A 14,451-nucleotide genomic window follows, 5' to 3' on the forward strand; every position below is an offset into this window, starting at 1 on the left:
TACAAGAAGAATACATATGAAATGTAAAAAGTGATAATGTCTATAATATATAAACTAAGCACTTGCTTCCATCTAACATTGTCAATAACACACACATGTTAGACTGAAGAAAACATTGAGAAGAAAGATAAGTACAAGTACGGTCTCGTTACAATAATAAAGTTATTATTTCATCAATTTATTACACATGTATTTGAATTCTTCTTATCAAAATCTATAAGAACTGTAAGAACAGACAATCTAGATAATCTGTCTTTTTGTGTAGCTTTGTATCTTATAGTCTATTATCATGCATTACACATTCCAGGAATGTGAAATATATTATATGAGAGAATCTAATAATTCAAGTTATTGCATCAATTACCTCCAATAGTTTAAAAATATCTTATTAAGCAACAAAACATTTTTTACAATTTATTTAGCTTTGAATAAATGAGATATAAGGCGGACATGAAAAACATATACAGTACTATTGCTGGCATATCTCTAAAAATAAATGACCCTGAAGTTGGATGCAACAAGGCATATCAAACAAGGCAGTCCCGCAAGCTATTTTTAGAATCTTCAATTGCATGCTTCAAATGGACATGAGGTAAAATTCTTACTTATCTCTTTGTGCAGAAATACAAGAAATTCTAGAAACTTGTCTAATGCCAAAACTGAAGAAACTGAAGGAATTTTATGTAGGTTACACAAAATTCTTAGAGAATGATTATTTTAGTACACACATTTTGACCATAATATGAACTTTTTAAATATTATGCTTGAGAAGTTTATAGAATATGTGGCTAGAATCCATCCAGAGCTCATAACGAGTGATGCATTCACTCTGGACCTTGTGTCAAGTCAGATAAAGTGTACTTGGTGTCAGGGGAGTTTGCGAATACAACATCACCATTAATACACTTCCACCTAGGACGAATCCAATATCTCTTTTCTACTTGCAAAAATGGATTAGTTTTTCAATTGGTCTAATCTAATTGACTAATCCCTTGATCCCATTTCAATTTGCCATTTCAAGGTCTGATTAAAAATAGAAATAGCCTGTTCACCAATTTTGGTGGCAACAGGGGATTGAAGCCCATACTGAAACTGACCTTCCAAACCTCAAATCAAATTAGGTAAATGACACAAACCATAATGCACTGAAAGGCGCCCAGACTATATCATTCCAGTCGTTGGATTTCAAATCACTGACCTTCCATACCTTATATCAAATTATATAAATGATGCAAATCATAATGCACTGAAGGCGCATAAACGATCATTACAGTCGCTGGATTTGTATCAAGCGTATATGCATCTATGCAGTGTGTGCACCATCTCCACTCTCTGGGTACAATTCGTTTCAAGAATTAAAACTAAAGAAATTACTCATAAATGCATTTGAGGAAGAGGCTACTCTATTAAAGCTACATTATTCTTCCATGTCAAACTGATCCATTGACGGAAAATTACATCACAAGAGTTCTTTTCATCATTAAACTTGGTTCATCTTAGAGTATTGAGGGCAGCATCCCACTCCGTCAAAGTCTATTGCTTACAGTTTCAGTTTTATTTTGGCCTAATCCCTTGATCCCATTTCATTTTCTATTTTCAAGGCCACTGATTCCTATTCTCTACTACACAGTACTAAAGCAAGCGTAATTTGTCTGCATTATTATGAACTGACGAAGCTGCCATATATATTACTGTACGGATTTGTTGGTTAATAACGGCAACAATTTTGTAATTAATCTACAACACATCCTACATCACCATCATTATCATCAGGCTTCTTTTTTTCCACACGGTGGGATTGGACATTTCGTTTCACCCTACCACGCTTCTATTTCTATCTTTGGAATGAATGCAGAATAGAGCTTTGCCAAAGGAGAATAATGCAATGGGTAGTATATGAACGTGTATTGTTTGTTCAACAGTAGCAGATCCAATAGACCCTAAAATGCCTATCCAAATTACTAAATTAATGCCAAGCCAAATCATAATAAATATCATTTGCAGGATCTTTGTCAATATAAATATAATAAAATCCTTACACACGGACGGATTGGGAAATCACCCCCCAATATATACTTCTTACAACAATGCCATGTTTCCAAACTTAAAACTTAAAACTTAAAAATGGTTCATTGATATATGATTATCATGTAAACAATGATTGAAAAAGATAATAAGGTGACATGAAACCAAAATAGAAATGAAAGTTGGTGTATCTCATCTATTGCCTCTATCTTTTGTTAAGATCATATATTCTTATCTAAAAGGAAAACAACAAATATTCTGTTGAGGGCTAAAAGGACATTCATTCTGTGTTAAAGGACAAAGGTGAATGCCTTTCTGGCTCTCCTGCAGATGAGATAAAAAAGGGGGTGGGGTAATGGGAAAGAGCTTAAGAGACCAGGAGCTGAAATCATGGTGATAAAGCAATCATAATCTTTTAATTGAAGAGCTCTTCTAATCTAACTCTGATTTCATACAAACTTGAGGTAGACAGCCACCCATACACAGAGAAAGTTTCCCAGATTTCCAAGAATCCGGAAACCTGGTCTTTTAGCAGAATATGCACCATCAGCGATGCAATAATAGGGTAAATGTTAAACCAGTGCTCATACTCATTTCTTGCCGACCTTTCCCTCCATTTCTCATTGTCCTTTAAAGATGGATGACCGAGGTGGAGATAGCATCTTGTTGCGTGACGGCTATCGCTCCTCCTGTCCGTCGTTCTCCTTCTCTGCGAGTGCATGATCCATCATTTCTTCGATCCTGGTCATCTTCTCGCGAGGCTTCCCGACCAGCTCCCCCCTCGCTCTCTCCTCCGCATCGATCTTGGTCCAATCAGAGAAAGTGATGGGCGTTACCCCTGGGAGTCAAGATGAAAGAAAGATTATGCAAAATAGAGGAGTGTTACGATTCTCCCGCTGGCTTTTCGGCTGGCTCGCTAGACGCCAAGGGAAACAGCGGGAAGAGATTTCAAGGAGGAAATAAAGAGCCTGTCAGATAACCTAGATCATCGCAGTGTAATCTGCATTACCAATTGATAGATTCATGGAGCTTTTCATTGAATATTGATGTCATCACTTTAGGAGTGGCATGTTGTGTCAAGTCAAAAAACATGTGATATGTCTACCCAATTGAATCTTGCAAGGTTATTGGAAATCTTCTTCTGCCCTCTTGTCTGCCCTCTCTTTTTTGTTGTTGAAGTATCTAGTGAAACAAATCCATAAATCATTTTCTTAAAATAATTCACAAAAACCACTTTAGTTCATATAAATTGTAATTGCATGCACAGCAAGGCAAATGCCAAGTATCGTCTAGCATGCGTCTCATGATGCGGGTGAGAACACAATGCGCATATGAGAATAATGCCATTTCAAGCTTACAGCAGTTCAGGATGAGACAAAATGAAACAAAACATTACAAAAGAGAAATAGGAAAGGATACCAAAGAGATTTAAAACAAAGTTGAGAGAGAGATAGAAAGATAGCAAGATAGAAAGATAGAAAAATAAAAGAGGAGAGATAGAAAGAGATGAGAGATTAAATGAACATAAGAGGACAGAGGAAATGAGAGGGAGAGAAAGAGAGAGAGAGAGAGAGGGAGAGAAAGACAGAGAGAGGGAGAGAGAGAGAGAGAGAGAGAGAGGAGAGGGGAAGAGACATAGAGAAATAATACTATTAATAAATGGATAAAACAGTAGCTAACAATTTGAAAAATAGTGAAACTTTGTTGACAAAACTCCAATCTCATAATATAAGAACATTAGCAAGGTGTTTTTTTGGTAGAATTAAACATTTATGATACATGCATTTCTCTTTAGGAGGGAAGGGGCGAGGGAGGGGGAAATGTTTTCAATGCATGGTGCACTTCATGTATCAGAGGTTAACTACTGAATGTACTTTCAAAGGTGGAAAGGAGAGCCTAAATATCTTTTACACTTATCAAAGAAATCTGAGAGGAATATATATTGACCAATTTTCAAATGTCATGCATATTTCAAAAGTGGAGAAAACACAAAAGTCTAGCCTGGCGTTGCCCAAGATCAAAACAGCAACAACTTGTATGTTACATGTACCCTTTCTGTTGCCCATAAAAGTTCGAAAAAATGTCATTTCTATACCTCTTTTCTTGAAATGACTGTAACAATGTATGTTTTTTTCTTGATAGATAAAGGTTATATTATCTCAGAACTTTATTGATCAATCTCTATGACACTTGGGAGAAGATATAAGTTTTTTTTTTATCAAGACTAAATCATATTGTTTCCATCATTTTATGAAAAGAGGAAACAGGAAAGAATCTTTTTTTAAATTCAACTTTATGGATAATGGTGCAGAATGTAAGATGAGTACAGAATGATACTATCACACACAATTGGTGAATTTAAAGTTTCTGTTGAGACCTAGAAGGACGTTAATTCTCTGCAAAAGTGACAGGAGTTATGCCCTTCTGTCTCTCAACAGATGATATAATACAAGAGACTCTTGGAAGAAACATCAACAAACAGGAATACAGCAGTATGTACATCCGTTTCATTGACCTGCCTGGATAGAATTAGCAAAGGCTTCAAGCAAAAATGCATATATTCTAGTGCTTTGCTCGCCTCTCCTCATAAATGAAAACAAAAGCCAAGAAATAACAACCATATTACCTACTGTACCATAGTTTGACATTGTATTTTGCTCATTGATTCAAGCATATTTCGACTTTTCATAAACTTTGAAAAGAACTTTTTTATTCTACAACCCTTCTATGGCGTTCATCTCTCTCTCTCTCTCTCTCTCTCTCTCTCTCTCTCTTGCTCTCTCTCTCTCTCTGTTAAATCCCTTTGAAATTTTAAAATACACAATTTTGAATTTTTATAAATCCTTTAAAATGAGCCATTTTCATATCAAAATGTTTTTAAAATGTGTTGTACATTCAGGATGCCAATACTCATACTGGATTGTTGCACATCTATAATACCAGAAACAACATTTAGCATCCAATACAAATAGATAAGAGAAATTGTTTTTCCTTCATCAAATCATTTATATCTTCTTTAAGTCTACAAAATGGATCCCCTTTATACTGATTGTTCATTAAAATTATCTTATCTATAAATGTAACCTAACTTATAGAATACACCCTGAATAGAGTGACATGCACTATGGCTGAAACAAGAAACATGTTTTATCTCATGATCACCTTCCCTGATAGGAAAATGCTACCCAATAATATACAACCTCATTTTGCTCAAAGTCAATTTAATTTCCAATTGGTATACCCCCAAGCAATAATGAAGGTCCTTTTGTTGCCTTAAATGGCCATTTCCGAGCAAAATCCCGGGCTAAAACAGTCCATTGTTGCTGTTCCTGTGAAGGACTATTCATAGGCAATAAAGTGCAGCTTTTTTCAATTAATTGCTAGTCAATATGTGCCATGAATAAAATAGTGCAATCATTATTTTATTGTTCATTTCTGATACCCTAGCATCCAGGATCCAAATTAATTTCAGCATTGATAGATATGCACTGTCCTCTTGATGCTCAAATTAATTGCAACAGTCCAATCATTTCAATTTATTAAAATGATGTTCTATCTAGATGGTAATTGCAAATATTAGATAGCCAAAGCACACATAGCTCTGGTCTGAGGGTGCTTATCAATCATTTCAATACCAATGGGTGAATGCTGCGCTAATCTTATGATACTAAATTATTAACTTGTGTTTTCCCCAACTTCCAAACTCTAAATTATGGCTTCATTAAAAATAAACTAAGCAACTAAAACCACTCGCAAGACAAAGACACAACTTTAGCTTATAATTTCACCCTTAAGATGGTCTATTTTCATCTGCACATCCTCTCGTTAGCACAGCTTATTGGATCATGTGAATTTTATTGAATACTACAACGCTAACTTATTCATGCTTTCCTCTATAAACCTTTTTGAAGACACCCTATACTCCACAGATTCCATTCCATACACTTCAGACAGCCCCAATCCCTTCAAAAACTTTTGATTCAATTTCGGAGCTCCTAATGCACAATGTGATTTGCCAGCTTCCCAATAATTCCACCCCCCGGTGATTACCCCTAACAAATTCAAGGAGTCACCGTTGGAACAAATTCGAGCGTAATTGCGGAGCCCTCCCAGGACCAAGAGACGGGCCCGGCTCCCACCTTCGAGTTGGAGAAGAAAGAATTATTTTCAAATTAGGCCACCATTACTAGAGGCAGAGACGACTTCGACAAGAGAATTACCTCATGAGCCTCCCTGATGCAAAAAACATTCTACAAACACCACCCAAATGAGTTGGAGGAAACACCTAACAGACTTCTACTCAATAGGGAGAGGGAAGATGGAGAGGAGGGAAGGAGAATGATTTCAAGTTATCACTATTTTGTCCCCCATGTACTGTGCATTGGATAATTTGATAACCTGTTGTCGCCCCGGGCAACGCATCAAACAAATCAAAAATGTTTGATGAAGAAACGCTTTGAATGGAGAAAGAGAGAGAGGGAGGGAGGGAGGGAAAATCAAAATGGCTTCTTCTCGTTATGTGATATGGCTTGATCAATGAAGAGGATTCTCAAGATGATGAATAAAAAATAGTTCACTCTGAATTAAAAAGTGATTTCTCTCATAGTCCTTCATTCTCATCCATCCTCTGGCTTGATTTAAAAGAATTCTTCATGGAACTCATAATAATGCTCTTTCAGGACCAGATTGTGTTCAACATGGATTAACCTTATTTGTTCAGACATCCATTTAATGTTTTTCTGACAATAGATCTGTCGTCATCAGCCAAGTTGGCCAAACAGCCCGCTATTTTGTGATCCGGGAAATTAGCCCGAAGTTTCAAAATGCGTCTTCATCAGCTCGAAACTTGAGCTCGAGAATTGTTCTCAATGTTCCCGCATAGTGTGAGTCTTCGGGCGGGTGAAAACAGACCACAAATAGCGGGCTATTTTGAAAAAAGCCAAAGATATCTTGGGAAGACTTCCTGAGCAAAGAGCCCACTATCTGTATCTTCACCTGCCAAATAGCCCGCTATTTCGTGGTCTGGCTAATTCACTGGATCAGAAATAGCGGGTTATTCGGCCAACTCTGGCTGATGAAGCCAGGCCTACAAGCGACAGATACAAGCCAAGTACTTATGTATACATATGTTGTAGCACGGGCTGTATACATTGCATCATAACCATTTCTTTTACACATTTTCCTCTAGAGCATATCCCAGCAACACAGGACAGACAGCCTTCATTCAATATTAACAAATTGAGGGCTGAAGTTGAAATTTTTTTTTTTACAGAAGAACAAAAGGAACAAAAGGAACATGAAGAAATAAAAAATGTGCCACTGCTAATGTAAAAAAAAAAATAAAACTTGAAAATTTGTACTCCCTTTTTAATCTACCATACAGTACATTTTTATTTGGATGTCAAATGTCAGGGGGGGGGGGGGGAAATCTGAAATCCATATTATAGTGACACTCATATCAGTTAAAAGGAGAGGAGCAATTGTAATGACAGTTCAACTATCATCTTCACATATAGCACAAGGTATTTTAAGTTTGAACAATGGATGTGCCAACAAGTGATTGAATGAACGTCCTTAAGTTCTTTCCCCCACCTTTTGCACTATACAAAGCAGAACAAAACAATATTGATGGATATTCATGACTTGCGACTGTGCCTTGAGTGGGTTTCGAATGTTTTTCATTCGATATTTCTTGAGAAATGTGATCTCTGTAACGGGAGCACAAGATACTTGGAAAAGCAAGCAAGAGTGATGTTAAGTTGAAGTGTCAACGTTGAACACTCGACATTTAAAGGCAAAAGGTGACATTTTCACCTATAACACATAAATCTAAAGCTTTGCTTGAGGGAAAAACATTTGAAGCATTAGAACTGATAGTAGGCTTTAGTTCTGTCAATGCATGTTTGAATAAAAGAAACGGGTCAAATGTTCATAGATAGTTTCTTATACATTGTATACATAACCTATATTTGTATATACAGTAAATGGGTTGCTTGAACCAGCAAACTATATACAAACTTAAAGGAAACCAAAACCTTCCAACTAAGTTACTTTTATTGTAAAGTTTAAGATATTTGAAAAATACTGTTGAAAATTTGAACAAAATCGGGCAAGGAATAAGGAAGCTAGAGCTTTTTTAAATGACTAGTCACTAGAGGGCGGTATTCAATTTGATGACATCATCTGTGGACAACTCTCCATGCCTTTTGTACATCAAATTTCAAGTTTTTCCTTCTTTCTTGTGATTGAGATAATCTACTCCCCCGAAAGCAAGATATAGAATGCAAAATGATATTCTACTTCACATGCTATGAAGTCGGATCAAGAACACGAATAAATACGAAGAAAACAACAAAATTGTGAAATTTTATGTACAAAAGGCATGGAGAGTTGTTCACAGATGATGTCATCAAATTGAATACCGCCCTCTAGTGACTAGTCATTTCAAACAGCTCTAACTTCCTTATTCCTAGCCCAATTTTGTTCAAATTTTCACTGATTTTATTAAAATCTTTTAAACTTTACAATAAAAGTAACTTAGTATGAAGGTTTTGGTTTCCTTTAATAAAGAACGGGGTTGAAAATCGTAATACTAAAACACAATTACTTTTGAGCCAACATTTTATTGACATACACAGCCAGTGAATTTTTATATTATTTTTCCCCTTATTTAAAGGTAGGGTATTCTACTGACACTGCTTCAGATTTATGCATATGTGGGAAATGACTGTTGCTCACAATGTTCCAATGTGTCCACAGTCATTTCCCACAATGCATCACCAACTGATGACGTGCGCTGATGATGCTTGGGTACAGGAACCAGATATTGCTGTGTGAACACCTTCAACAAAAGATGGCGCAATTGATGTTGGTAAGGCTGCCTTTAATACTCAGTTATGAAAAACCTATCATTTATTTGTAATGTTTAGCCTTTTCAATGTCATAGGTCATCCAACTCCCAAATGAATTTATTGTATCTGAAATTTTGGAGCTGTGAAAAGTAAGTCTTTATCCAGGAAATACAAAACATGCCCGTAAACAGTGAATGTTGGTACCATGCAACTTCAAACAGTCATACAATGATTTATCTTAAATATACTATGACTGTAAACCTATGTTAAAGATTGATTATTTGAAATACATGCATGAATGGTTTTGTTAACTAGTGGCAGAACAGAAATGAGAATTCCAGTTAAAATTACATTACACTATTTGAGAATTTCATTTTTCATAATGAGTAACAGAACTTGAGACTACACTTAAAGAGAAGGTTGAGTTCTGGGAAGAGGTAAAAAATAATTTGTGAGCGTTATCATTGTTATTATGCAACGGTGGAAGAACATCAGATTAAACATGTTCCCTGAAAAGCATGGCTCTTCAAATGCCTTCATATTCTAAATATGACGTAAAATACGTAAAAATCGGGGGGTAGGTTTTTTTCGCCATATGCTCATGTAGTCCCATATACATCATTCTGTGTACAGTGCTTGTAACTTTGCCAAGCTTTGGCCAAATGTCTCATCATTTTGATGATTCCAGAACCTTGCAATACACACGAATACTTATATACTAGATGATCAACCTTTTCTGATAGATTCCACACCGTTTCTTTCACAATGCAATCACATGACCAGAACTCAACTTTATCTTTAACACTAAAAAAAGTACTCTAAGATATAATGATTCAACTACTTTAATAGCTTCAACAGTCTCGACTTAACTTGACTTATTAAAGTCTGACTTCTAACGATTGCTATGCCCTACATTAGATGAACATGCAGGGTTTAGGAAAGATATTCCCTTAGAAATCTACTTAAACATTTACAACTCTCAAACATGTAAAGAAACAAAATAGAAGGAAACAAAGAAGAGGGACAGATATAACACCATCATAATTTGGACACTGAATTAATATTTAGAATGATTTAAATAAGTTTTTTACACAGAAAAAGTGCTTGAAGCATCAATTAAAAAAATCAATTATATTCTCATATTACAGATACGGTTACTCACACAATGACTGACAAGGGTGTGTGTTGGCAAACTACATGTAGATAATGGTTGGAATAACACAATAGATTTGATTTATCTTGTTCTCAATTCTCTTTGGGAAATTTATTTTCCATCAGTCATGCAGATCAAATTAAATCTGTGCATTTTGTAATTTGTACATAGGTCCTGTGGTGCACTCTCATTTGGTAAAGAATCTCAATAACTCGTAAATATATCTAAATCAGTGTTTGTTTAGTAAAAAGTAATATTCATGTATAACCATGCTTTCAATACGTCAAACTGTAAAGCTCTAATTCATTAGTATGAATCATTCCCTTTAAAGAGTTATCTTTATGCCTAACATCAGTTTCCTCAAGGTTTGCTATCAGACAAAGCTAAAATTTAAAATGTAAATAGGCTAACTAGGTTCTTAATCCAACTGAAATTGAATTATGAATTTCTAATGATGCAGCGAATGCTCACTTTCAGTGTACACGATACTGTTGGGGAAGATAAAGTTTTGACGGAAGACAAATATAGAGTGTATGAATTTCTTTCTGTGATATAATATGTGTAATAAGATACAACTATTATACAACAAACTAACTTGTACAAGCATTGCTTTTTAGTGGACCCCTCTGTTTCCAACATGTATTTCTTACATTTGTTTTAAATGCTTATAATTGATTTGTAATGTTTTGTTGGAAACATGAATAAATTTGAAATCGAATTGAAATTGAATGTCTGAATTGTTCTTTCTAGGCTCTGAGTTACCAAAAGTGTTCACTTTAGATGTTTTTTATTTTGCCCTTGTTATCTTGCTTTTTTAATACCTTTCTACTTTTTCCTTCTTCAACCATACCTAGAATCTAATTTTAGTCTGAGGAAACACCAGAACTATGGTTTGACTTTTGCTTTGAATCTGGACATTTAACGATCACATACATTTCTGAAGCTTGGTAAACAGACATGTTTTAAGAATCATCATGGCCTGCAGCATTTGACGCGCCATTTTGAGAAACATAACAAAAGACGACGGGGGAAACATGGGAGAAAGCCATAAAACAAACCACAAGAAATATGGATCCAGGCAAGTGCCACTGCTGCTAGATCGGTGACAATTTCCTGGCCTGTGTTTGATCAGCACTTTACCGTTGTAAGAGAGCACATGAAGGAAAACGGGGAGTTATAGCAAACATGGAACCTACTGAATACTTTATGACGGCACTTCAAATTTGTCACACCGGCCCTTTATGAGATGCTTGGAAAAGTCAAACACACTCTAAAGCCAAATTAATGAGACGGTGGCAGGGGAAAGAATGGAAAGCGATGAATAGAAAGAAATTCAAGGGGCTGTAAATCTTGGCCTATTTTTTTGGTAGCTGATACGGTCGAGGTATGATTACTCGACTGGAGTAAATTGCTTTTCGGCCGGGGCTCCTAGTTCTGTTTAAGGAGTGATGGTGGAATGGTTTACCTAAATCTGGGACTGATTTATGGAACATAATAAATATTTGTAAATACTATGTATCAATTCTTCTCCTGAATGTTTATTCATTGATAATCTTTAAGAAGAATTTTTTGGAAAGAGCTCTATGATGTTGGAAACGACTCATTCATTAGCAGTCACAGAGCAAGTTTTATGTAGAAAGTAGCATACAGCATAAATCAAAGAGACATTTATCTCTGTATGATGTGGTGTAAACTCAGTAGTGATTAATTATTCACAAAAATGTATATAATTGGTAATCTTCAAAAAGAGTTTTTTGGAAAGAGCTCTATAATTTTGGAAATGATGTCAAGACTCATTCACTAGCAGTCACAAGGCAGAAAGTAGCATGCAGAAAGAAGCATGCAGAAAGTAGCACACAGAATAAATCAAAGAGACATTTATCTCTGCATTGTAAACTTTGTAGAGATTAATTATTCACAAAAATGTATATAATTGGTAATCTTTAAGAAGCTCATTAGCAGTTAAACAGGACAAGTTTTATGCAGAAAGTAAAATGCAACATAAATCAAAGAGACATTTATCTTCGAAATAGTCTGTATAATGCGTTGTAAACTCAATAGCAATTAATCATTCACAAAAATGTATATAATTGGTAATCTTAAAGCAGAGGCTCTTATAGAAAAGGTATACAAATTTGCACACCATGTACATGTATAGAAACGTGTTTAACTGCAGTGACTTGGTAAATGTCATGTGTATTGAAAGACCATCAAAATAAAGCAAGGGTCACTCATCTTCCTACGATATAAACTAAAGCCGGGTGCACACTACAGGATCCCACTTCGATCCAATTTTCGTAGAAAGGGCCGCTTAACTTGAAATCTAAACAACCACTACCCTCTTCATTTAGGTTTTAAACAATGATAAAAATATAAACACCCAGTGGGTGGTATTCCGGTAACGCATACGTTAGCGCATACTAGGTTCGTCCACACTTTGACTGTTGCCAACTCATTTACCCTGTACTGATTATTTTAATCCTTCAATGAAAAGTGTCCAAAAAATTAATTTTGCAATGAAATGGGAAGAAAAAGATAATATGAGTATGAACTGAATTTCCACAAAGTCTTTGGTAGATTATCTTTGTCATGAATAATTGAAGGAGGAAGATGAAACCTAGCATTCCATAGAAGTGTGAAATAAAATGTTTGTTTAGTCTGGACTTAGTCCCGGCTTAACTTATGAGAATACCACCCAGTGTGTTTAACTCTTCTACTCAGAACAAAGCAGAATTGGCTTCAAATCATAGACAACCACACTACTGCTCTGACCGCACTACTGGTCTGACGTCACTACGATCTGGACATTATGTTTTTTCCCCTCCAAAGCAGCATGAAATCCCTTGAACTTTAGATTTAATTAATCATAAGACAGTTCAGATCCTCGGTCATTGGGACTTTACATGTTTGAATGTTCAAATTTGGATCATGTGTACAGGGTTTTAGTACAGATTAATGTATAACCCACTGGCAATTTTTTAGTTGTGTAAATCTTTTAAATGCTGCAATTTTTCAAACTGCAGTCATTAACTGTGACTTGTCAACTTCAGGCCTCTATTAAAAGCAGTGTCGATGATAAATCAAGAGACATTTATCTTGATAAGATTTATTGTAAACTCAATACTGATTAATTATTCTTCTGTTTTTCTTGTTACTGCAATCAAACTCCAATACTGGATATAGGCATTTCAGGTGCAATCAAGGCTAGCTAGAAGTACATCACGACTTCAGATAAATGTTAAAAGTCATAGGAAATCGTAAAGTAAAATTCTGATAGAGAGCTGTAATTTTGTGATTCATTAATCAGCATTCAGTTGGTGAATTTCTTGTAGAAAGCAACATTAAGAATAAATCAAGTCATTAATCTCCATAAGATATAAACATGGTACTGATTAACTCTTCAAATGAAGTACAATCATTGGTCGTCTTTATTGCTGTAATAAACAAGCCTTTCCAAAGGCTCGTTTTACAAATGATGCTGAAAAACTGCTGAAGAACCGTTTCACAAAGCTTTTTTTCAATGACATATGACAAAAATCAGTGACAAATCTGCTGATAACCAATCAGAAGCAAGGATTTCAGTAGCTTATAAAAAAAAACTGTCATTTGTCACTGATGACAAGTTTTGTGAAACGCCCCCCTGGTGATCTCACATTTTGCTCCTGCATCATTTGCACCAAGCTTTATTCATCAAATGTTTAGGGTTAGGTTTAGGGTTGCAATAAGGTTTTAGATTTGCTTTAGGTTCAGGGTTAGGGTTAGGTATAGTTTTGGGTACAGGGTTGAAGTTAAGGGGTGGTAAGTATAGGAAATCAATGCATAGCAATTGATGCAGGAACAAGTGTCATACAACTGAAAAACTGCAATGTTGTAGTTTGTTTTCTGTGTTAATGATTGCAAAAAATTAGCTTTGTACAATAAAACCTCTTACGGCTATAAAGATGGTATAGACATGTGAAGGTCATTACGCTTTATAATGTCATTTAACTTATAAATCTGCAAAGAATAACAATGACATATTGTAAATTTCATGTGAAAATAACAGGCAGAATTTACAAAAAGACATTTTATTTATATATTTGTAAGGCCAGTGCTGATAAATTCTTCACAAAAATAAATGCTCACTACAAATCTTTAAACATTTCTTACTAGAAACTTTGTAAACAAACTTGTGACCAACTCATCAGGATACTTGGTGGAATCAATACGGAAAGCGACGTGTAGTATAAATCAAGAGACATTTATATCAATAAGATTTATTGTCAACTCAGTACTGATTAATTCTTCAAATAAATGCCATCTCATTGGCAATCATTAAGCAATTGTTAAGTTTTATTAGAAATTTGTAATTTTGAGACTCGTTAATCAGCCCTGCCAAAGTATATTTCACATGGGAGGTAACATAAAGAATAAATAAAGGGC

The 14,451-nt window shown here is 35.2% G+C and overlaps 1 protein-coding gene across 1 annotated transcript in view; it reads right to left on the reverse strand.

Moving 5' to 3' along the window:
* Positions 1 to 2,441: 2,441 nt before the first annotated feature.
* LOC585224 (NADPH:adrenodoxin oxidoreductase, mitochondrial) overlaps positions 2,442 to 14,451 on the reverse strand; it is a 57,779-nt gene continuing 45,769 nt past the window's right edge. The window contains exon 11 of the mRNA XM_785057.5: positions 2,442 to 2,863. Within this exon, the coding sequence (XP_790150.2) occupies positions 2,703 to 2,863 (161 nt within the window). The 3' untranslated portion in view covers positions 2,442 to 2,702. The remainder of the gene's footprint in view (positions 2,864 to 14,451) is intronic.

The sequence above is a fragment of the Strongylocentrotus purpuratus genome, unplaced genomic scaffold (assembly GCF_000002235.5).
Source record: "Strongylocentrotus purpuratus isolate Spur 01 unplaced genomic scaffold, Spur_5.0 spur5_scaffold_14, whole genome shotgun sequence".
In the NCBI taxonomy this organism is placed as follows: Eukaryota; Metazoa; Echinodermata; class Echinoidea; order Camarodonta; family Strongylocentrotidae; genus Strongylocentrotus; species Strongylocentrotus purpuratus.